The 26,121-nt window shown below is 41.0% G+C and overlaps 1 protein-coding gene across 5 annotated transcripts in view; it reads right to left on the bottom strand.

The window, feature by feature from the left end:
- The window catches only part of EML1 (EMAP like 1), a 203,668-nt gene that overhangs the window by 69,462 nt on the left and 108,085 nt on the right, over positions 1-26,121 (bottom strand). For all 5 annotated transcript variants that reach the window (XM_034938124.2, XM_034938121.2, XM_003832851.5 and 2 more), the window contains exons 2-3: positions 20,959-21,141; positions 6,322-6,454 (exon numbers count right to left, since the gene is read on the bottom strand). In XM_034938124.2, the coding sequence (XP_034794015.1) occupies positions 6,322-6,454; positions 20,959-21,141 (316 nt within the window). The remainder of the gene's footprint in view (positions 1-6,321; positions 6,455-20,958; positions 21,142-26,121) is intronic.

Below are 26,121 nucleotides of genomic sequence, written 5' to 3'. Positions count from 1 at the left end.
GCAGCCGAGCACAATGGAAGGCGTACAGGCTTTGGAGCCAGACAGCCCAGGCCACGTTCCCCACGCTCCAGCCACATGACCCTGCCACTGCTTCATCAGGGCTTGTGTGCTACTCTAAACCCTTTACTGTCATGAAATGTCAACAGTGTTCACAGCATCTTCTCTCGGAGTAGATCCTATCGCGAGAAACTACTATTTTGGCAGTAATTCCTCGCCCATTAAAGTTTTATCAGGAGATTGTAGCAACTCAGTCCTATCCTCAGGCTGCATTTCGAATTCTAGTTCTCTTGCTACTTCTACCACATTTGCAGTGACTTTCTCCAGTGAAGTCTTGAATTGCCTCAGAGTCATCCATGAGGGCTGAAATCATCTTCTTCCAAACTTCTCTGTTCATGTTGAGATTTTGGCCTCCTCCCATGAATCATAAACGTTCTTTTTTTTTTTTTTTCCTTTGAGACACGGTCTTGCTCTGTTGACCAGGCTGGAGTGCAGTAGCACAATCATGGCTCACTGCAGTCTCAAACTCCTGGCCTCAAGTGATCCTCCTGCCTCGACTTCCCAAAGTGCTGGGATTACAGGTGTGAGCCACTGTGCTTGGCCCCACAAATGTTCTTAAAGGCTTTTAAAATGTTGAATCCTTTCTAGAAGGTTTTCAATTGACATTGCCCAGATCTATTAGAGGAATCACTATCAATGGCAGCAAAAGCCTTGCCAGGTGCAGTGGCTCACGCCTGTAATCCCAGCACTTTGAGAGGCCGAGGAGGGCGGATCATGAGGTCAAGAGATCGAGATCATCCTAGCCAACACGGCAAAACCCTGTCTCTACTAAAAATACAAAAAAATTAGCTGGATATGGTGGTGTGCGCCTGTAATCCCAGCTACTCAGGAGGCTGAGGCAGGAGAATCACTTGAACCCGGGAGGTGGAGGTTGCAGTGAGCCAAAATCGCGCCACTGCACTCCAGCCTGGGTGACAGAGCAAGACTGTCTCACAAAAAAAAAATGTATTTCCTAAATAATAAAACTTGACAGTTGAAATTACTCCTTGATCCAAGGGCTGCAGAATGCGTGTTGTGTGAGCCAGCATAAAAACATTAATTTCCGCTCTATCAGAGCTCCTGGGTGACTAGGTACACTGTAAATGAATGGTAATATTTGGAAAGGAAGCTTTTTCTTCCGAGCAGTAGGCCTCAACAACGGGCTAAGAATATTCAGTACATCATATTGCTATAACAGATGTGCTGTCATCTAGGTTTTCTTCCATTTATAGAGCACAGGCAGAGGAGATTTAGCATCATTCTTAAGGGCCCTAGGATTTTTGGAATGATAAATGAACACTGGCTCCAATTTAAAGTCACCAGCCACATCAGGCCCTAACAAGAGTCAGTCTGTCCTTTGAAGCTTTGAAGTCAGGTATTGACTTCTCATATAAAAGTCCTAGATGGCACCTTCCTCCAATATAACGCTGTTTCATCTACATTGAAAATGTGTTGTTTAGTGTAGCTGCTTTCACCAGTTATCTTAGCTAGCTAGGTCTTCTGCATAACCTGTAGCAGCTTCTACAATAGCACTTGCTGCTTTACCTTGCACTTTTTTATGTTATGGAGAGGGCATCTTCCCTTAAACCTCACGAGCCAACCTCTGCTGGCTTCAATCTTTTCTTCTACAGCTTCCTCACCTCTCTCAGATTTCATAAAATTGAAGAGAGTTAAGGCCTTGCTCTGTATTAGGCTTTGGCTTAAGGGAATGTTGTGCCTCGTATGATCTTTGATTCTGACCACTCAAACTTTCTCCCTATCAGGAATAAGGATGTTGCTTTTTATTTTTTTCTTTTATCATTTACGTGTTCACTGGAGTAGCACTTCGAATTTCCTTCAAGAACTTTTTCTTTGCATCTATAACTTGGCTAACTGTTTGGCACAACAGGCCTGCATGAGTCCGTTTTGTGCAGCTATAAAGGAATGCCCGAGGCTGGGTAATTTATAAAGAAAAGAGGTTTAATTGCCTCACAGTTCTGCAGGCTGTCCAGGAAGCATGGCACCGGCATCTGCTCAGCTTCTGGTGCGGCCTCAGGGAGTTTTCAATCATGGCAGAAGACAAGACAGGAGCAGGCACATCCTTTGGCAAGAGAGGGAGCAAGTGGGGAGGAGGTGCCACGCTCTTTTAAACAACCAGACCTTGAGTGAACTCTGAGCAAGAACTCACTTATTGTGAAGACAGCACCAATACGTTCATGAGGGATCTACCCTGATGAACCAAACACCTCCTCCCAGGCCCATCTCCAACAGTGGGGATCACACTTCAACATGAAATTTGGAGGAGACAAACATCTAAACCACATGATGGTCTATCCTGGCTTTTGACATGTCTTCCTCATTAAGCCGAATCATGTCTAGCTTTTGATTTAAAGTGAAAAATGTATGACTCTTCCTTCACTTGAACACTTAGAGGCCATTATAGGGTTACTAAATGGCCTTATTTCAATATTGTTGTGTCTCAGGGAAAAGGGAGGCCAATGGAGAGGGAAAGAGATGGGGAAACAATGGGCAGAGGAGTCAGGACACAAACCACATTTATGGATTAAGTTTGCCACCTTCTATGGGTGCTGTTTTTGGTGCCCCAAAACAATTACAGTATTAACACCAAAGATCACTGATCACCATACCAGACATAATGATAACAAAAAAGTTGTAATGTTGCGAGAATTACCAAAATGTGACATGAAGTGGGTACATGTTGGAAAAACGATGCTGATAGATTTACTCAACACAGGGTTGCCACCACCACCAATTTGTAAAAAAAAATGTGGTATCTCTAAAGCACAATAAAGCCAGACACAATAAAATGAGGCATGCATGTATTTGCTACAATAAAAAGTCAATCTTTAAATTAAACAACTCACTCTTAAACAATCAATGGTCAAAGAAGAAATCACAAAGAAATTTTAAAAATATCTGGAGACATATGAAAACACAACATACCAAAACTTTACAGGAGGCAGTGAAAGGGGTATTAAGAGGGAAGTCTATAGTGATCAAAGTTTTCATAAAAAGAAGACAGATCTCACATCAGCCTCCTAACTTTATACTTCAAGGAACTAGAAAAAGAAGATAAAACCAAAAGTTGGCAGAACGAAGGAAATAATAAAGATTAGAGCAGAGATAAATGAAGTGGAGAATAGAAAAACAATAGGAAAAAAATCAACAAAACCAAGAATCGGTTTTTTTAAAAAAGATCAACAAAATTGAAAAACCCTTAGCTAGACTAACAAAGAAAGACAGAAAATTTAAATAACTAAAATTAGAAATGAAAGGACATTACAACGGATATAACAAAAACGAGAAGGACTATAAGAGACCACTGTGAACAAGCATATGCCAGCAAATTGGGTGACCTAGAGCAAATGGATAAGTCCTAGAAACACAAAGCCCACCAGGACTGAATCATAAAGAAGCAAAAAATATGAGCAGACCTAGAACTAGTAAGGAAATTGAAGCAGTAATCAAAAACCTCCCAACAAAGAAAAGTCCAGGACCCAATGGCTGCAGTGGAGAATTCTATCAAACATTTAAAAAAGGATAAATTCCAATCCTCCTTAAACTCTTCCAAAGAATTGAGGAGGAAGGAACACTTCCAAATCATTGCATGAGGCCAGCATTATTCTAATACCAAAACCAGGCAAAGACACAAGAAAAGAAAACTATAGACCAATATCCCTGATGAACGTTGATGAAAAAATCCTCAACAAAATACCAGTAAACTGAAAACAACAGCACATTAAATGGATTATATACCATGACAAATTGGGATTTATATTTGGAATGCAAGAATGATTCAACACATAAAAATCAATCAATGTGATACAATATTCACAGAATGAAGGACAAAAACCCCATGGTCATTTCAATTGATGCAGAAAAAGCATTTGACAAAATTCAACGCCCTTTCATGATAAAAAACACAACAAACTAGGAATAGAAGGAAACTACCTCAATGTAATAAACGCCATATTTGAGTGGCCATAGCTCAAATAATACTCAATGGTAAAAGACTGAAAGCTTTTCCTCTAAAATTAGGAAGAAGGCAAGATACCCACTCTTGCCACTATTATTCAACATAGTACTCAAAGTCCTACCGAGAGCAATCAGACAAGAGAAAGAAACGAAAGGCATCCAAATAGGAAAGGATCCAAAGTAAAACTATCTGTCTACAGATGACAGAATCTTATATTTAGAAAACCCTAAAGATTCCAGAAGAAAACTGTGAGGACTAATACATAATTTCAACAAAGTTTCAGGACACAAAACCAACACACAAAAATCAGATGCATTTCTCTATAATAACAATGACCAAGCTGAAAAGGAAGTTAAGAAATTAATTCTATTTACTGAAGCATCAGAAAGGATAAAATACTTAGGAATAACTTTAACCAAGGAGTTAGAAGACTTATACACTGAGAACTACAAAACTTTGCTAAAAGAAAATACAAAAAAAGAGAAAGACATCCTATGTTTATGGATTGGAAGACTTAATATTGCTAAAATCTCCATACTACTCAAAGTGATATGCAGATTTAATGCAATCTCTATCAAAATCCCAAAGGCGTTTTTTTGCAGAAATAGAAAAAAACTATCCTAAAATTCATATGGAATATCAAGGGACCCTAAATAGCCAAAACAATCATGAAAAAGAAGAATACAGTTGGGGGCCTCCCATTTCCTGATTTTAAAACATACTAAAAAGCAATAGTAATCAAGGTGGTAGGGTATTGGCCATAAGGACAGATGTGCAGATAAATGGTACAGAATAGCTACTGATGGATGAATGTATAGACAAAATATGATAAAGATGGGGATAACAGACACTGGGGACTCCAAAAGGAGGGTGGGAGAGAGGTGGGTAAGGGTTGAAAAACTTCCTATTTGGTACTATCTTCACTATCTGGGTAACAGGATCAACAGAAGCCCAAACCTCAGCATCACAAATATACCCTTGTAACAAACCTGCACACATACCCCCTGAACCTAAAATTAAAATAAAAAGCAAAATATGATATATACACACAATGCAATATTATCCAGCCTTAAAATCAGTCACATGCTACAATATGGATGCATGTCGAGGACATCACGCTAAACAAAGTAAGCCAGTCACAAAAGGACAAGCACTACTTAGATGATCCCACTCCTAGGAAATACCTAATGTAGTCAGAATCATAGCAACAAAAAGTAGAGAGGTGGTTGCCAAGGGCAGTGGGGAGAGTAGAGGGGGAGTTACTATTTAATGGGTCTAGAGTTTCTATTTTGCCTGATGAAAAAGTTCTAGAGATCTGTTGCACAACAATAGATGCGTGAATATACTTAACACTACTGACCTCTTTTTTTTTTTTTTTTTTTTTTTGAGATGGAGTTTTGCTCTTGTCACCCAGGCTGGGGTGCAATGGTGCGATCTCGACTCACTGCAACCTTGGCCTTCCAGGTTCAAGCGATTCTCCTGCCTCAGCCTCCCAAGTAGCTGGGATCACAGGCATGTGCCAACACGCTCAGATAATTTTTGTATTTTTAGTAGAGAAAGGGCTTTGCCTGTTGGTCAGGCTGGTCTCGAACTCCTGACCACAGATGATCTCCCGCCTTGGCCTCCCAAAGTGCTGGAATTACAGGCATGAGCCACCAAGCCCGGCCAGCACTACTGAACTCTACACTTAAAAATGGTTAAGGTGGGCTGGTCTCACACTCCTGAGCTCAAGTGATCCGCCCACCTAGGCCTCCCAAAGTGCTGGGATTATAGGTGTGAGCCACTGCACCTGGCCCTAAAATATAAAAATCTTTAAATGATAATTACGAAATAATAGCAAAGTTAAGAGCAAACTGTGCTCTTTGTGACAGATAACATCAATATTTAGACTCCACTGTTGGGTACATTTTGAAAGTATGAGCTTATCCAAATTGCATAGAGAAAAATCTAAGGTTGCTATGGCAATCTGAATTTTGCCATGTTCCCAGTATGGACTTGGGAACAGCTATTTATTTTTACCCAGGTTATACTAACATTTGTTTTTTCAAAAGAGAACTTTAAGTAAAAATACAAAACACCACACTGTGGTTTTAGCCAGTGAGGTTTCAAAGCCAACACAAGTAAATCTAAAACAAGAATAATAATAAACTTAACTAGTTCTTGTTATGGCACCATATAAAATGTTGGACTTTTATAAGCTTTAACTCACAGAAGAAATTGTACAATGTCATTTTAAAAAGTAATACTCGTGTTGGAATCTAAGAGAGAACTGCTTTGAGAGTTCATTTAAGGCCCTGCTTCTGGCTCACCTTTTGGTTGCTGGCACAGCAGTTTCTTTCCTGACCCCGGAGGGGGATGGTAGAGAGCCAGTAGGTTTCTTTGGTAACACAGTGCCATTGTTGACCGTGGTTCTTAAAGGCAGGGTCTGCATCAGTGGTCTTGCTGTAAGACAAGCAGAAAATAATATCAGAAACTTCCCCTTTGCAAAGGTAACATTTTACAGCAGGGGTCCTCAACTGCCTGTTAGGAAGATGAGGCCACACAGCAGGAGGAGGTGAGCAGTGAGCGAGTGAGCAACTCTTCATCTCTATTTACGGTTGCTACCCATCACTCATGTTACCACCTGAGCTCTGCCTCCTGTCAGATCAGATTAGATTCTCATAGGAGTGCAAACTCTTGTGAACTGTGCATGTGAGGGATCTAGGTTGAGCGTTCCTTATGAGAATCTAATGCCTGATGATCTGTCGCTGTCTCCCATCAACCCTAGATGGGACTATCTGGTTGCAGGAAAACAAGCTCAGGACTGCCACTGATTCTACGTTATGGTGAGTTGTATAATTATTTCATTATATATTAAAATGTAATAGTAAGAAAGAAGGTACACAATAAATAATAAGAAAGAAGGTACACAATAAATGTACCATGCTTGAATCGCCCCAAAACCATCCCCACCACCCACCCCACTTCTGTGGAAAAATCATCTTCCACAATTTTCTTGGTGCCAAAAAGGCTGGAGACCACTGTTTTACAGAACATAAGCTAAGTAGAAAGGAAAAGGACATGAATTTTGAAACACCAGCAGCACTGACAAAGGTATGAAGGCAATTCCTTGGAGAAAGGATCATCTTTTCTTTCCTTTTTTTTTTTTGAGACAGAGTTTCACTCTTGTTGCTCAGGCTGGAGTGCAGTGGCACAATCTCAGCCACCTCGGTCTCCTGGGTTCAAGCGATTCTCCTACCTCAGCCTCCCGAGTAGCTGGGATTACAGGTGCTGGCTACCATACCCAGCTAATTTTTGTATATTTAGTAGAGATGGGGTTTCGCCATGTTGGCCAGGCTGGTCTCGAACTCCTGACCTCAGGTGATCCGCCTGCCTCGGCCTCCCAGTGTTGGGATTACAGGTGTGAGCCACCATGCCCAGCCAAGATCATCTTTCCAACAAAGGCAACCTAGACACTAACCTCACACCCTACACAAAAATTAAAACAGCCCATAAACCTAAATTTAAAATGCAAAACTATAAAACTTCTAGAAGAAAGTGGTTTGGTGATGAGTTTTTAGATATAATACCAAAAGCACAATCCATGAAAGAAAAAAATTGATAGTTTGGACTTCATTAACATTTTTAAAAATTTGCAAAAGAACTTAAGAGGATTAAAATACAAGGCATAGATTGGGAGAAAATATTTGCACATCACGTATCTGATAAAAGACTTGTATAAGGAACATAAAAGGAACTCTTCAAATTCAATGGTAAGAAAACAAACAGCCCAATTAAAAAAATGGGCAAAAGATCTGAAAAGACACTTCACCAAAGAAGACATATACAGATGGCAAATAAGCATATGAAAAGATGCTCAACGTCATTTGTCATTAGGGAAATGCAAATTAAAACAATAATGCGATACTTCTATACACCTGTTAGAATGGCTGAAATCCAAAAAGATAGACAAAATACCAATTGATGGCCGGGATGCCGATCAACAGGAACTCTCATTCCTTGCTGGTGGGAATGAAAAATAGTACAGCCACTGTGGAAGACAGTCTGGCAGTTTCTTATAAAGCTAAATATAGTTTCACCATATGATCCAGTAATTGTACTGACACTAGGTATTTACCCAATTGATCTGAAAACTTATGTCTACACAAACCCGCATGTAAATATTTAGAGCTGCTTTATTTACAATCGTCAAAAACGGGAAGCGACCAAGATGTCCTCTGATAGGTGAATAGATAAACAAACTGGCCCATCCATACAATGGAATATGAGTTGGTGATAAAAGGAATGAAGCAAACCACATCTGAAATCCACATTGCTAAGGGAAAGCAGCAAGTCTGAGAGGCTCCATGTTGTATGATTGCATTTATATGACATTTGAGTAAAGGTAAACTAAAGACAGAAAATCGATTTGTGGCTGTCAGAGGTTGCAGGGCAGGGGCTGAATAGGTGACATACACGAGGTCTTCTAGGGTGATAAAACTATTCTGTAAGATACCATCATGGGGCATATGTGACATGATGCCTTGTCAAAGCCCAGAGACCCTTACAGCACCAAGAGTGAACCTTGAAGTATGCAAGTAAAACCAACTAGGAGACAGGGAAACCCCATGATGGAATGAAGATTGTATGACAAACATATGACAACCTCACTGAAGGTAGTGGGGGGCAGGAAGGTGCTGACCTAAGTCATTTTGGAAATGAGTAGAGACTGTAAAACTAAAGATAACAGGAACTGCGCATCAGCACTGTATTCTAGTTAGTAAGGGTGCTTCCCACAAAGGTGGAGGCTAACAATTCTGAAACCACTACACAGGAACATCAGGATGGAACAATTACATAAAAGGATGGAGGATGGCAGGGGCAGGTCTCTCACTGTTGGAGAGGGAGGTGATGGATAAGCAAGGGGAGATGGCGGGAATGAACCTTGTGCCACTAGAGTAGAGACATCAGTATGGACTCAGGTTTCCCTTAACACAGATGCAGATATGTAAGTATAAATACATACATAGACACCCACACACACAGGTTAGTATAAACACATGTTTCTGAGCTCTGTCTGCTGACAGGGCCTAAAGCAATGACACCTAATGCCCAAACCTTGGTTTCCAAGGCCATTCTACAGCAGAAGAAAGCATACCTTCAGGGGAAGCAGCAGCACGTAGGGCTGGGGCAGGGAGCACATGAATCTGGAGTCTTCTGTGGTGCCAGAAAGTAAAGAAGTGCTCAGACAACAACAACAAAACCAAAAGACACTATTTTGGTGGGGGCAAGTCAAACGAACACAAAACCTAACTGAAAGAGCTCCCAAAGGCCAAAGCTGGAACAATTTGAGCCACAAAACAAGTAACATAGTATTCGATTATAACCCAAAGTACACAACGAGTATCTGTAAGTTTACGCTACAGTATATATAAATAAATGATTGGGTAAATACATAAATGAAGAGAATGGACAAATCCCCACACAGCTGTATTCTGAATAATTTATGTGGCTACCCCACCCTCAAGAAGGTAAAATATAATCTGTCAATCCTTAAATGTAGCTGGCACATACTGACTTCCTTCTAACAGCCACGTGACGAAGATGGGGGAGAAGTCACTTTCCAGTGGAGAGACCTGACCAACACCCCCTCAGCCAGATGGCCAAGGTCAACAACCACAGTGATGAGCCATGTTGATAGCATGCACCCTTGGACGGGATGTGCTGATAAGATGAGAATGGCACTTTACCTCTGTGCCTTCCTCCCTAAAGCCCATAAGCTGAGTCTATCCATGAGAAAAACATCAGGCGAAGCCAAGGTGAAGGATAGTCAATGAACCCTCTAACAGGTATTCCTCAAAACTGTCCAGATCATCAAAAACAAGGAAGACTGTCAGCCTGGAGGAGGCTGAGGAGCCAGGGTAACTAAAGATAATGTGTTATCCTGCATGGGAACCTGGAACCAAAAGGGCTTAAGGGACAAACTAAGGAAATCCCAATAGAGCATGGTCATTAATTAATAATAATGTATTAATATTGATCCATTAGTTGTGACAAATGTACCATACTAATGTAAGACGGTAATAACAGGGGAAACTGGGTACTGGGTCTATGGGAACCTTCTGTGCTTACAACTTTTCTAGAAATCTAAAACTATCCTAAAATAAAAAGTTCATTTAAAAATGCTAGCAGAGGCCAGGCATGGTGGCTCACTCCTGTAACCTCAGCACTTTGGGAGGCTGAGGCAGGTGGATCACCTGAGGACAGGAGTTTGAGACCAGCCTGGCCAACAAGGTGAAACCTCGTCTCTACTAAAAACAGAAAAATTAGCCAGGCGTGGTGACATGCGCCTGTCATCCCAGCTACTAAGGATGCTGAGGCAGGAGAATCGCTTGAACCCGGGAGGCAGAGGTTGCAGTGAGCTGAGATCCTGTCACTGCACTCCAGCCTGGGCAACAGAGTGATACTCCATCTCCAATCAAACAAACAAAAAAGCTAGCAGATTTTGTTCATCATAGAATTAAATCTGCCTCCATTTAGGCTCTTAAAATATTACCAACAACAAAACTGTGTATTATGCCAAATTTTTAACTTGCTGGAACTTTCCAGTCCCTAAAGCTGAGGGCCAATCTTCCTTCTCTCTTTAATGTAAAAGAAAGTGAGGCCTCCTCCATGTTCCCACAGCGCCTTGCCCTGGCCACCGTCATCACACTTGGAACGCTAAATCCAATAGTCTGTCTACTCCATTAACTGCAGGATCCTTGAACCTAGTACCTGCTCCCAGGCCTACACACAGAAGGGAGTGAACATACACTGGAAATGTAACTTGGTTTAATTTCAGTAACGAAAGCCTTGCTTCTAAGAGCAGACATTATGTTGCCATTTTGGAGTTACTACTAAGTTGTTCATTCTTTCTTGAGTGATAATTTCAAAATTCAATCTCATAATAATCTATTGTTGTCCTTTTCTCAAAAGAAGAAATAGAAAATAGGATTTTAAAAGCTCATGAAAAGAAAATCAGATGCAATGCAGGAGGCATTCCCAGAGTGTATATTTTATATCTTAAAATATCATAGAGTAGCATCAGAAGCAAGTAGAATATTAAAGTTGTGATGAGAGATCATGAAAGAAAAATAGAGGGTGGGAAGAGGAGGAAGAGGAGAGGGATGGGAAGGGGGAGGGGGACGCACACTGACTACTCTTGGAATGACTGAGAAGTTGGATAGATCCCAACTTCGGCAAGATCCAATTGCTGCTCATCCCTGTCTTGATAACATCCTTGGGTTTTTGTAACCACTGACTGATTAAATAGCATCGTAACTCCCACCACCAGCACGCTCACTAAGTACCTATTTTGCACATGCCATCACGCCAGGTTTCTTTCACATTACCATGTATAAAAATTATTAGCCACTCAAGGAAGAAAGCTCGCTGCCATAAGAAAACCTGGTGGAAGGAAAAATACCTCCTAGTGTTGAGTCTGAACAGGTGCCAGCCTGGATCTTGAAGATGGCAGGACCAGCCTGGATCTTGAAGATGGCAGGAAAGAGGAGCAGCTGTAATGAATCATTTTCAGATAAGTGCTCTTTAAAAATGCAGAAGTGACATAGCAGCAGGGAAGTTTCAAACACAATTTTCTGCTCGTCATGTGCTAAGGTAAATGGATCCCTAGCTTCCAGATGACACTAAGATATGAGAGATTCTTTTGGTTCATGAAAGGGTTGTTTTAAAAAAAATTAAATTTTTCCTAGAGGCAAAACACGACAACAAACACAGCACCAAAAGGAGAATTTCTCAGATGAAAGGAGCCTGAGAAACGCTGTGTTTGGAATGCATCTGGTGGAAGGATTGCAGGATGGCTGGAAGCCTGTCTCTGGGGGTAAGAGGTGCCCAGGTGAAGGAGGGCAAGGGTCCTCGAGGCAGACAGGACTGGACTCATCCTCAGCTGAGCTGGAAGACACAGCACACGCCTTGGATTCTTTCTAAAATAAGGCCAGAGTGCCCACCCACCTTGCAGGGCTGCTGTGAGGACTAGGAATGAGCAATGCGAAGTTTCTAGTACAGTGCCCGGCACATAGTAGACACCCTAGAAGTGGTAGCCATTATCCCCTGGCTACATCCCGACAATAAAATGCTCTGTTGTGGACAATGGGTGCAATTTTGTATCGTGAATATAATGTGAAGAGAATAAAATGCTATGGTCAAGTGGTACCAGAGGCAGAATCAGAACCAGTGAGAACCCATGGGCTGCATATCCTGTACACAGATTTGGAGTAGAACCCTAGGCACATTCTCCCCCAAAACCAGCCACTTACTTCCTGTGCTTACACCAAGGCAGAGTGGGGGAGGTAGTGGAGAGGAGGGGAAGGAACTCAGGCCTGGGATTTAGGGGCCGGGGCGCCAGTCCCTGCTGTGTCCCCACCTAGCCAGGTGTCCACAGGCAAGGTCCTCTGGGTCCTATTTTCCTTACCCATAAAGGAAAGCCTTTGCTCAAAAATGTTCCTTAAGGTATCTTCCCACTCTGAAATCTGTTGTCTTTCATTCACGTGAGAAGCGTGTTCTGTAAAGCAACATGTGAGTTTCCCAGTGAGTTGGCCTCTCTGAGAACAGACCCTACCAACCCGCTGGAAGTGAAGGGAGAAGGGCAACCAAGCTGAAGACTGGTTTCCAGTAACAGGTGCGGTATTTATGCTCAGCAGTTTCCTGTTATATTTCATACTATTTAAACCACCTTGAGTTAGATTCCCTGCAATATGACTCCATAGTTTGGTAACTGAAAATCTAACTAAGGTATTAAAAATCTCAGGTCCAAACACATTCATAATTAAGCCTGAAATAAATTTTTTTCATCATTCTAAATGGTTGAATTAGAATACCCAGACTTCAAAAAGCACTATCCATGATAATATATTTTCAAAACTACAGTTGATATGAATAAATCTAGAAGTTCTAGTAAAGCTAGCCAAATCTACTAATGCATTTTTTTGATATTAAGTTATAATCTAATGATCAAGAAACCCTTTTAACTTACATCATATCAATAATGCAATGTGCACTATTTGATATATAAAACTCCCATTAGGCTTAAAAACATGATTACATATATGATTATATGAGGAAATCGAAAGTTTACTTTTAACATATGTAACCACTATGAAGTTAGAATTCCTTATTATCCATTTCAAAATTTAAAAGATGTCTGTATTTAGAACTGGAAAAGGCAACCTGCTTTTGCTAAGTTATAAGACAAAGTAGATGATTAGCTGAGTGCTGGAGGAGATTCCTATCATCACCATCACCAACATCCAGCAAAATCACAGGTGCACGTATCCTCTGACCCAGCACCCCTACTTCTAGGCACCTGTCCTAAAGAGACTGGCAAAAATACAAAACGCGCTACGCACACGGCCAATCACTGCAGCACAATTTGCAAAACCAAAGCCTGTTGCAGGGACTGGTTGAATACACTGTGGCATCTCCTAGCAAGGGAGCACTGTGCAGCTGTAAAAGGAATGAGGAGGCTGGGTGCGGTGGCTCACGCCTGTAATCCGAGCACTTTGGGAGGCCGAGGTGGGTGAATCACCTGAGGCTGGGAGTTCACGACCAGCCTGACCAACATGGAGAAAACCCGTCTCTACTAAAAATACAAAAATTAGCTGGGCGTGGAGGCGCATGCCTGTAATCCCAGCTACTCGGGAGGCTGAGGCAGGAGAATCGCTTGAACCTGGGAGGCAGAGGTTGCAGTGAGCTGAGATCGCACCATTGTACTCCAGCCTGGGCAACAAGAGCAAAAACTCTGCCTAAAAAAAAAAAAAAAGGAATGAGGAGGAGCTCTAGACACTGCAAAGGAATGCCTTGTAGGCCACACTGCTAAGTAAAAAGAGCAAGGTTCAGAACAAGAGAGCATGCTACTTTGTATCTACTGTCCAGAAACCTGAAACCCTACAGCAGAGTTAAAACTCTGTCTCTTACTGCATCACTTTAAAAAGGTTTCGAAATTATCAAAAGGCACATGTAGATGGGGCTGTCCATTGTACCATGCGTTTTCATTTGAATTCTTAGGCATGGGTCTAGGAGTGCAAGAATCCTGTAACATTAAAAATTCAATATAATAGAAATATAAATGGGGAAAAAGACATTAATGAACTGATTTCATAAAGTAATTTATTAACAACCGAAATGCCCATTGCCTGATAAATAGATAAACAAAACGTTGCATCCAGTGGAATATTACTTGACAATGAAAAGGAATGATGTGTGATCCAACATGGGTGAACCTTGAAAACAAGTACGCTAAGTGGGAGAAGACAGTGGCAAAAGACCACATATTGTATGAATTCATTTCCAGAAAACATCCAAGGTGGCAAATCTATGGAGACATGATGTAGACTAGCAGTTGCCAGGGACTGGGAGGAGGGAGCAACTGGAAATGACCGCTCATGGGTGAGGAGTTTCTTTCCGGGTGATACAAATTTTCTAAAATTAGATAGTGGTGATGGTTTTACAACTTATACTAATAATCAATGAATCGTACATTTTAAAAGGGTCAGTTTTATGGTATGTGAATTATATTTCAATAAAACTGCTATTAAAAAGTCATTCATTGGACAATTAGGGAAATCTGAATGCTGACTTGCTATTAAATGATATTAAGAAATTATTAATTTTTAAGTGTAATAATGGTATTATAGACTTTATTTTTATTTTTGCTTTATTTATTTATTTATTTTTTTGAGACAGAGTCTTGCCCTGTTGCCCAGGCTGAAGTGCAGTGTGTGACCTCGGCTCACTGCAGCCTCGACCTCCTGGGCTCAAGTGATCCTCCTGCCTTGGCCACCAGCATAGCCGGGGCTACGGGTTCACGCCATCACACAAGGCTAATTTCGGTATTTTTTATAGAGGTGGGGTTTCACCATGTTGCCCAGGCCAGTCTCTAATTCGTGGGCTCAAGTGATCCACCTGCCTCAGCCTCCCAAAGTGCTGGGATTACAGGCATGAGCCACCATGCCCAGCCATTATGGACTTTAAAAAAGAGTCTATATCTTAGAAATACATACTGACATATTTACAGATAAAATGATATAGTGTCTTAGATTTGCTTTAAAATAATCCAATATGGGGTGAGGGGTAGTGGGAGAGGGTCATAATGAAAACTGACCACATATTGATAAATGAGAATGGCAGGTAAAAGGTACTCTTCTTTCTACTTTTGTACACATTTGAGAACATTTTCATAATACAAAATTTGAAATGTCTTTTTTAATCTCTGAAAAACTACAAACATCTACTAAACCCTTTTCTATAAATCACTACAGAATATCTATCTAAACTGGAGAGGGCAGCTAATGAGAGAAACAAAAGAAACTATAGTATGTTCTATCTAAAAGAGCAAAAGAGAAAAGATTTTTTTCTGTAATTTGCCAATTTGTAAGGAGAAGGTGCAGTAGACAAGAGAAAAAGCAAAAGCCACTTGCTCCTTAATTTTGGTTAACCAGGATAAAGAACTAAGTTAATTATTCATTAATGTCATTGACTGCCAAGAGCTTAAAAATTTTAATTTGTCAGTTGCACCTACCTAATAAAACTTGTGAAGAGACCGTAACATAATATTTCACACAATGATGTGCTGAATATGATCTAATGTATTTGGCAGACTTTGCAAATCAAATTAAACCTTGAAAAAAGATTTTCAAATTATATTCATGTTTTAAATATTTGGTTTAATGTGAATAATGCTAACTTATGGAATACTGCTAGAGGCATGCACAGTGAGGCAATGCAGATGGCAGAAAGAACACGCCAGCCGGGCCCTGGGGTCCAGTCCCAGATTTAGCCCTTGTGTAGCCTGGGCAAATCGCTAAACCTCCCAGAGGCTTCATTCTCATCTAGAAAATGGGCACAATGATAGTTGCCTCACAGAAACGTGGAGGGGTGAAATGAGCGAATACATCCAAAATGTCTGCTGCAAAGTCCAGCCCTTAGTCAATCAATACATGGTACCTATGAGTAGTATTCTGAATATCAGTGTTAAGTGCCAGTGTAGCACAGGCTTCTCACAGCTAAAAATCTGTAGTTGGCTTTTGACAGTGGTTGCAGAGGCTATGTACTGAGGCTAGAGGGTTTTGATGTCTTGGAATGACAGGACTGACTTGCTTATTAACCTCCCCAACAGAAGCCTTCTGGTTATATTTAGTAATTCTCTGATCCATTAATTAATGAAGCCAATAATTATTATAATTCTTTGATATTCTAATTCATAGATCCACTAGTTGGTATAACTGATTGTAAAAGTTGCAAAGGCATATTAAAGTATTTCATATTAAAGTACTTTAAAAGGGAAGCTGCCTAACTAGTCTGAACAAACAAGCAAAATTTCAAATGGGAAATATGAGCTACTCACTGGTTAATGCATAACAAAATAGACAATCCCAGATACATGGCACAATGACTATATTTTCATCTACATTTTACATTTTAAAAATCCCTGCACTAAAATGAAAATCAGCTGTGTGTGTATACAATGGATTGATTGAACTCCAAACTACTCCCTGTCTTCTTGAAAACACATGTGAGTAAACCCCTGGCCTCCTGACATTTGCCATGAGCCCTGCTGTTGACCTCAGATTCAATGCAAAGAAAGAAGTGATTTTTTAGAACACAAATTTCTCCTGCTTATTAAGAAATACACACCACAGAACATTTAGAAACTAACTAAAAGTATTTAAAAATTCATAATCCTATTACTCAGGAAAAAGCCCGTGAATTACTTTTGCTATACAGTACTTCATTCCAGTCTTCTTTGCATAAATTTTGTCTATTTAGTTGAAATGATACAGTATATACAGTTTTATAGCCTGCATTTGACTCAATGTAATGCGTAAGCATTTTCCCTCTTGTACCAGTAACACAAACATTTTTAAAGACCACACAGCATTTAATCATATGGAGGCACCATCATCTCCTGGCCATGCCCCTACTGCTTGCTGCTCCCTTATTGTTTCCTATCCAGTTTTTCTCCGTGCTGCAATGAATTCCCTTACTCATCCATCATTTGTCTGTATTTACGGTCACAACAGCAATATCTAAGGGGTCTGTTCACTGTATTCTGCTACCAGAGTATTGCCCCACTCCAACCACAACTCTGAAACACTTCCGTATTAGCAAGAATTTTAATACAGCCCTTCGTGAACGATTTGATTCTCTTTTCTCCACTACATGGTAATCCAAGCTCAGCAAAGTGGAAACATTCCAAGTCATTCTATCCAAGAGTAAATCCAACATGGACCAAGCCAGCTTTACGGGCTGAGGTTCACCACAGTGAAGGTGTGTGATATGGTAGCCGGTTCTTCCTATTTTAAATAATATCAAAGGAAAAGGAGAAAGCAGAGTCTGGGGAGCTCACAGAGACTGAGGAAATCCTAAGACCCAGAGCAGTATCCTCAAGGGAAAGAAGACCTGGGTAACTGGTGCAAGCAGGCCAACCGCAGGGACAGGGGAACAAGTGACAGCTCCCTCTCTACAGAATACCTATCCACAGGCCCAGCACATTACAGTGGGCCACAATCTCGTCCCATTTCAGGAAGCCTTGACCTTAGCTGTCAGTGAATTATTTCCATGAACCTGCAGTTCTCATCGTTATACTAGTCAAGGCATATGAAGAATGATAGTCAGCCAAAGCTTAGAGGTCATGATAACATTCTTCAAATAAGTGGAGTATTATTGTGGAAAGGAATCAGAATGATTATCAATGGCTCCACAGGTACTGCTGAGGCCAGTGAGTGTTGACTGCAGTCTAAAAACTAGCTAGCGGCTACAGCAGCAGAAAGACATGCGCTCTTCCCGCACTAGCTTTGAGCAGGACCCCCAGTGAGTACCTGCCTGCTTCTTGGTGGCACAGCCACGCCCAGCATTGGGCAGACAGCAAAAGCTGTACACCCAAACCTCAACATACTGAGTGAGACCTAAGCATTAAAAAACTAACTGTGGGGGAAAAAATCACTTGATATTTAAAAATAAGAATGCAGGTCAGATGCGGTGGCTCATGCCTGTAATCCCAGCACTTTGGGAGGCCGAGGCAGGCGGATCACCTAAGGTCAGGAGTTCAAAACCGGCCTGGCCAACATGGTGAAACCCCGTCTCTACTAAAAATACAAAAAAATTAGCCAGGTGTGGTGGCGTGTGCCTGTAGTCCCAGCAACTCGGGAAGCTGAGGCTGGAGAATCGCTTGAACCCGGGAGGCGGAGGTTGCAGAGAACCAAGATCACGCCACTGCACTCCAGCTTGGGTGACACAGCAAGAACCTGTCTCAGAAATAAAAATAAGAATGTCATGTGTCCAGGCTACTTCAAGTCTATATGAGGATGGCAGGCCAAAATATTATGAAGTGATAATTGTGTGGCCACTTAAAACCAAAGGAGATTTGCCTAAAATCCATCTTGCCTAAAAGACTCCCCACCCCAACCATGACCACAGAGAGCCAGCTCTAAAGACAGACAGAGGTGTGCGCACCAGTTCCCAAGTGCCCACATGGCAGCTCCCTCAAAGATGAGCACAGCCAGGGCAGCTGCTGCAGGCACACCCCTCCTGCAGGCACACCCCTCCCACGGGCACACCCCTCCCACGGGCACGCCCCTCCCGCGGGCACGCCCCTCCTGCCCCTGTTTCCACTGTGCTCTAATTAGCTGCACAGAAAGTAGAGAGCCCAAGGTCCCTCCACTCAGGGGATGCAGCCCACTCACCTGCTTTCTTGTGAATCTTTTTTTTACTTCTTGGTGTGACCTTCTGGCAACTAAGCTTTTCTTACAGTTAGAAAAAGAATGTTTATAAAGAAATATCAGATGACTATGAAAACATTTATTTTTCTGTGCAGTTATGAAATTCAAATCATTCTTAATCAAGGAAACAAAACTCTTGGGCACACCCTGTTATTTTCTTCCTGTAGTTTTCTAAAAATAAGGAAGTTTCAGAGGTCTGAAGATTTATATAAAGCAGCTCCTTCAAATGTACCCTTTCAGACACAGCAGTCATCAGATTTATTTTTGGAAAGCTGGTAGGTCAAGAATACTTAAAATAATGCGGTTTCTATTTAAAATACCTGAATCACTTTGTAACTCAGGAGGAAAAAAGATTACTTAAAATGATTATTCAAAATGCAGACATCAGCCCAACAGGTGTAACCATCTCACACGAAGCTGGTGATAACATCTGGGATGACAAAGAAATTGATTTCTTCCCACAGATGTGTGGAAATGCAGCCAAGTACTTGAGAAAAAAAACTCAAAGACGCAACCTTAGACAGTCCTCCCTCCCAACTCCAAGGAAAATACACATTAACTGTGAAATAATTTGTTAAATTGAAATAACAATGAAAGGTAGTCCTTTTGTTTGTTTTTGTTTTGAGATGGGGTCTTGCTCTGTCACCCGGCTGGAGTGCAGTGGTGCTCTCTGCAGCCTTGGCCTCCTAGGCTCAAGCAATCCTCCTACCTCAGCCTCCTGAGTAGCTGGGACCACGGGCACTTGCTACCGCATCCAGCTAATTTTTAAATTTTTTGTAGGGATGAGGTCTCACTATGTTGCCTAGATGGGTCTTGAACTCCTGGGCTCAGGTGATCTGACCGCCTCAGCCTTCCAAAGTGCTGGGATTACAGGCGTGTGCCACTGTGCCCAGCCAATGAAAGGTATTTTTAAAGGAACATCTAAATGTTGTAATCTCAAAAAACGTTTTAGCCAAAGGCATCTTACAGCCAAGACGAATTCTCTTTTCTACAGTTAGTCACGAGGAAGAGTGATTCTGGCTAAAGATGAGCCATTTGCAAGTTCATGTAGACATGAGGGCGCCAGCTAGCTGGACAGAAATTGTTAGGAGGCGTTTTATTTCCAACATTGTCTAATTGTCTAATTCCATTATCTTCTAAGAAGATAATGACAAAATTATTTAACACAAATATTGCTTTTTAATATCTCATTCCCAAGAGCCACAGGGACATGAAATGATGACTTAAATTTGCTAGAAATCTACCAGGGACAGAGCTCTGTAGCAGGTGATGTCCTTGTGGACAGCAGAGGAGATTCAAAAGGAACACTGGGCTTTGCATGAGAGTGGCTTGCTTTGCAGCTAGAAGAGGGGAAGAGCTAATGATAACATAGGACTCTGAGCTCCTCAGAGGGAGGCCTGCCACCTCTGCACCCCCAGTGCTTGGCTCAGAGCTTTGAATGTGGCATATGATCGAGTGTTGCTATGCTGAACTGAATGATAGTATAAGCTAAGTGCATAGAAAGAGATAACAGTTTTCAAAAAAAAGCTAGGTAGAACAACCTCCAAAAGTGGCCCAAAGGATCGTGGTTCTTTCTGCAAGCTCTCTCCATCCCAGAGAATCTTGATAAAGCACTGTTCTCGGCCGGGCGCGGTGGCTCACGCCTGTAATCCCAGCACTTTGGGAGGCCGAGGTGGGCGGATCACGAGGTCAGGAGATCGAGACCATCCTGGCTAACACGGAGAAACTCTTGTCTCTACTAAAAATACAAAAAATAAGCCGGGCGTGGTGGCGGGTGCCTGTAGTCCCAGCTACTCGTGGGGCTGAGGCAGGAGAATGGCGTGAACCCAGGAGGCAGAGCTGGCAGTGAGCCCAGATCGCGCCACTGCACTCTAGCCTGGGCGACAGAGCGAGACTCTGTCTCAAAAAAAAAAGAACTGTTCTCAGTGGTCCATTTGGACTGTTCCTTCCTTGACTCAACAAGCATTTAATGATCACCTACAAATGTACATCACTGGGCTGTACAATTCACCAACATCAAGCCCCAAAATACCATCATACGTCGTGTGATTATGTTGACAGTGCTAAGACTGTTTTATTGTTATTCTAAGTTTTGATTCTCTGTCAATATTAAAGAGCACAATGTGTTTGCTAGAGCAAGATTCTGCCACGAGACCAATTCTGCTAAAGTTCCTGTGTCACTCGAATGCCCACCTTTGGTAGGTCCTTTCCTGTTAAGCACGGCCTGCTGTTCCTCAGTAATGTTCAGCCGCCGAACCACATCAGCTAGAGCTGATTTGAGCAGCTGGATGTCGTCTTCTTGCATCTGGACTCTCTGCTCCAGTGAAGCAATGCGGTCTGTCACCTCCATGCTACTTGCAGCAGAAGCGCTGTCATCTAAACCAAAGAAAGGATCAAGTGAGCTTTAAGTGTTCCCCGGAAATCAGATCTATCTAGCACGCTGTTTTAAGCCCATTGTTTTAACATAGTAACACTTACGGACTACAGATACTGCTCTTAAGCAGAAATCACGTGAAATCTTTAGCTGTGTGTAACTACAACTCTTCATTCTACAATGGTCTTTTCATTCTCTACATTTGCACTCTTCATTATAAAGTGTGGTTTTAATTGACATTATACTTTTCTACATGGAGGCCAACTTGTTTTCAGCGATACCGGAGAACCTCAGCAGTGGAAGGGATGTTAGAATACGTCCACTTCAACTTCCCACACACTGCAGAAACCCAGTCTGCATGGTCTTCTAGCTTCTGTTCCAACTATGTTAACTGACAGGTAGGTCATACAATCACAAGGCCACCCTATCCATTGGTCAAGACTCTGAAGGATAAAGCAATATGAGTTTGGCAAGCTACCCTTACAATTATGGTAATCATATTTTCTTACTCAGAATCATAATTTCCAACTCCTTATCAGGGTCTATAAACCTCTCCGTGATCTTCTTCGCCTCTCCAATCTCATTGTACATCATTCTTCCCTTCACTTACTGTGCTCCAACCAGAGAACACAGAGAACACTTTGGGAGCCTGAGGTAGGCAGACTGCTTGAGCGCAGGAGTTTGATATCAGCCTAGGCAACATGACAAAACTCTGCCTCTACAAAATACCAAAAAAAAAAAAAATTAGCCAGGTGTGGTGGTATGTGCCTGTAGTACCAGCTACTCAGGAGGCTGAGGTGGGGCAGTTTCTTGGGGCCCGAGAGGTCAAGGCTGCAGTGAGCTGAGATTGCACCACTGCACTCCAGCCTGGGTGACAGAGCAAGACCCCGGGTGACAGGGTCGCCCAGGCTGGAGTGCAGTGGTGCAAAAACAAAACAAACAAATAAATGGCCAAAATAGCACAAATTTAATGAACACAAATACACAATTACAGGCCAGGTGCCGTGGCTCATGTCTGTAATCCCATCACTTTGGGAGGCCAAGGCAAACGGATCACCTAAGGTCAGGTGTTCGAGACCAGCCTGGCCAATAGGGTGAAACCCCATCTCTACTAAAAATTCAAAAATTAGCTGGGTGTGGTGGTGCGCGTCTATAGTCCCAGCTACTTGGGAGGCTCAGGTGGGAGCATCACTTGAACCCAGGAGGCAGAAGTTGCAGTGAGCCAAGATTGCACCACTGCACTCCAGCCTGGGCAACAGAGCAATACTCTGTCTCAAAATAAATAAATAAATAAATAAATACACACACACACACACACACACACACACACACAAATACGCACACACAATTATGAGATACTAATCAAAGACTAAGCAAAATAAATGCAAAACAGCCCACCTCAAGGTACATTATAGTCAAACTGTTGAAAACCAAAGATAAAGAACAAATACCAAAAGCAGCAAGAGAAAAATGACATATTAAATACAAAAGACCTGCAGTCTGATTAACAGCTGACTTATCATGAACTACGGAGACCAGAAGAGAGCGGAACTACATCTTTAAAGTACCGCGTGAGAAAAAACTAAATTCAGAATTTTACATCCAGCAAAATATCTTCCAAGAAAGCAAGCAAAATAAAGACATTTTCAGAGTAACAAAACCAGAAAGAATTAATCATCAAAAGACCTGCACTGCAAGAAATGCTAATGAAAGTTCTTCAGGCTAAAGAAAAATTATATAAGATCAAACTCAGACCCTCAGAAAAAAATGAAGAGCACTGGAAATAATACCTGCATCAGTTCGAAGACTCATTTTTTTCCTTTTTCCTTTTATGTTATTATGAAACCTTGTTTTATTTATTTATTTTTTTGACAGGGTCTTACTCTGTTGCCCAGGCTGGATGGAGTACAGTGGTGTGATCACAGCTCACTGCAGCCTTCACCCCCTAGGCTCAAGTGATCCTCCCACCTCAGCCTTCTGAGGATCTGGGACTACAGGCGCACCCCACCACACTTGGCTAATTTTTAAATTTTTTATAGAGGCAGGGTCTCACTGTGTTGCCCAGGCTGGTCTTGAATCCATGGCCTCAAGTGATCCTGCTTCATCCTCCCAAAGTGCTGGGATTACAGGTGTTAGCCACTGTGCCCAGCCTTGAACCTTCAAACTTTTAAAGACAGAAATTAAAATATTGTCTTATAGGGTTTATAATGTATTTTTATGTAATAAATACGAGTACCATAACATAAAAGATGGGGTAAATATGGATCTACAAGTTGCAAGATTTCAGTATTTTATATGAAGTATATGTCATTAATTATAAGTGGCTTTCATTTATTTTAATTGGCAAAAATTGTATATATTGTACACAACATGTTTTAAAATATATATATATACATTGTGGAATGGCTAAATTGAGCTAACACACACATGCATTACCTCACATACTTATTTTTGTGGTAAGAACACTTAAAATCTACTCTCTTAGTGGTTCTCAAGAATACATACATGTTATTAATTATACATATGTTAGTCACAATGTTGTACAATAGATCTCATGTAAGCAGTTATTATTAACTGTAAGGGGTTAGTATTAACTGTAGTGGAAAAGTCACAGATGTATATTGTGATCCCTCATAAATGACTAAAGAATAATGCAAAGGAGTGTAGCTAAAAAGCCAACAGAAAATTTAAAATGAAATTCTATATTCAAATAATTCAAAAGAAGGAAAGAAAAGAGTAACAGAGATACAAAAAAGACAAGTAAAAAACAAAAAATAAAATGCTAAACTCAAACCCAATATAGCAATAATTCTATTACATGTTACATTAAAGCAATAATTTCATTAAACACACCAATTAAAAGGCAGAGGATGGCAGAATAATTTTTTTTTAAAAAAGCAAAACCCAACTATATGCTGTCTACAAGAGATACACTTTAAATACAAAGACACAGATAGATTGAAAGTATATGAATGGAAAAAATATATACCATGGAAATAATAAGCATAAAAAGGCTGGATGGCAATATTAATATCAGATAAAATAGATGTCAAAATGTATTACCAGAAATAAAAAGGGCCATTTCATAATGAAAAAAGGGTCAATTATCAGAAAAACACTGCAATCATATGTGCCTAATAGAGCTTTAAAATACATGAAGCAAAACTGACAGAATTAAAGTTAGAAACAGACAATTCTATAATTTTTCCTGAAGATTTTAATGTCCCTCTCTCAGCAACTGATAGAACAACTAATAAAAAAAATAAATAAAAGCTTGGGTGGTATAGCAAGATCTCATCTCTATAAAAAATTTAAAAATTAGCCAGGCATGGTGGCATATGCCTGTAGTCCTAGCTACTTGGGAGGCTTAGGTGGGAGAATCATGGAGCCCAGGAGATCAGGGCTACAGTGAACTATGATCACGCCACTGCACTCCAGCCTCAAAAACAGAATGAGATTCTATCTTAAAACAAACAAACAAAAAACCAGTACAGACATAGAATATTTGAACAACACTATAAACTGCGTTGACTTAACTGATACGTAGAGAAAACGGTAGCTAACAATAGCAGTGCATACGGTACATTTTCAGGACACATCATATTCTGGGTCATTAAACAGATCGGAATAAATTTAAAGATGGGAAGAGTATGTTCTCTGACCACAATGATATTGTTAGAAATCAACTACAAATATTTGGAAATGAAGCAATACATTTCTAAATAATCATTGGATCAAAGAAGGTATCAGGAGAAATTAGAAAAAATTTTAATCAAATGATAATGAAAATACAACATAGCAAAATACATGGGATGCAGCTAAAGCAGGGCTTTGAGGAAAACTAATAGCTTTAAAACCACTGTTTTAGAAAAGGAGAATCTGGTTATCTGAAAAGGTCAACAAAATGTAAGCTCCATAAAGCAGGAATCTTTTCTGTTGGTTCACTACTCTGCCCCTCAACCTAACATACAGTGAGAACTCAATAAATATTTGGTAAATTAATGAATAAATGGGTAAATAAGTATCTCTTTTGAAGCATGCATTAAATTAGTTGTTAGGGATAAAAGATGATTCACTCACACAGCTATCCTTAAGAAGCTCTCTGCCTAGTGGAGAAGACACCTGCCTACAAATTTCTAAAATAATTTGATAAGTTATATAAACATATAAAGTGATAAGTGAACAAAGAAAATATTAGCTGTATTTGGAAAAATGGGATCAAGCAGGGGTTGGCCTTGAAGAATAAAAATATTCACCAGGGCTGGGGGTGGTGGCTCATGCCTGTAATCTCAGCACTTTGGGATGCCAAGGTGGGTGGATCACCTGAGGTCAGGAGTTTGAGACCAGTCTGGCCAACATGGCAAAACCCCATCTCTACTAAAAATACAAAAATTAGCTGGGCATGGTGGCACACACCTGTAGTCCCAGCTACTCGGGAGGCTGAGGCAGGAGAATCGCTTGAACCTGGGAGGTGAAGGTTGCAGTAAGCCGAGATTGCGCCACTGCACTCCAGCCTGGGTGACAGAGCAAGACTCTGTCTCAAAAAAAAAAAAAAAAAAAATCACCAGCTGGAAAAATAAGAATGGCATTCCAAGCAAAGGAAACAAGCAATTTAAACAAAAACGCAGAAATATGAAAACATATGGAATATTTAGATAATAATAAGTGGCCTCTGACATTGAAATCTGCCACCTTGTAACTTCTGCTTCCTGGATAAATAATTCTGTCTTGCCCTTAAATTCAGGCTCTGTCAATTTTCTTTTTTCTTTTTCTTTTTTTTTTTTTTTTGAGACAGAGTCCTGCTCTATTGCCCAGGCTGGAGTGCAGTGGCGTGATCTCAGCTCACTGCAACCGCCGCCTCCTGGGTTCAAGCAATTCTGCCTCAGCCTCCTGAGTAGCTGGGATTACAGGCACCCGCCACCAACGCTGGCTAATTTTTGTATTTTTAGTAGGATGGGGTTTCACCACATTGGCCAGGCTGG

The sequence above is a fragment of the Pan paniscus genome, chromosome 15 (genome assembly GCF_029289425.2).
Source record: "Pan paniscus chromosome 15, NHGRI_mPanPan1-v2.0_pri, whole genome shotgun sequence".
NCBI classification, from domain to species: Eukaryota; Metazoa; Chordata; class Mammalia; order Primates; family Hominidae; genus Pan; species Pan paniscus.
The sequence above is the reverse complement of the archived record's forward strand: the minus strand, read 5'-3'. Positions and strand labels throughout refer to the sequence as shown.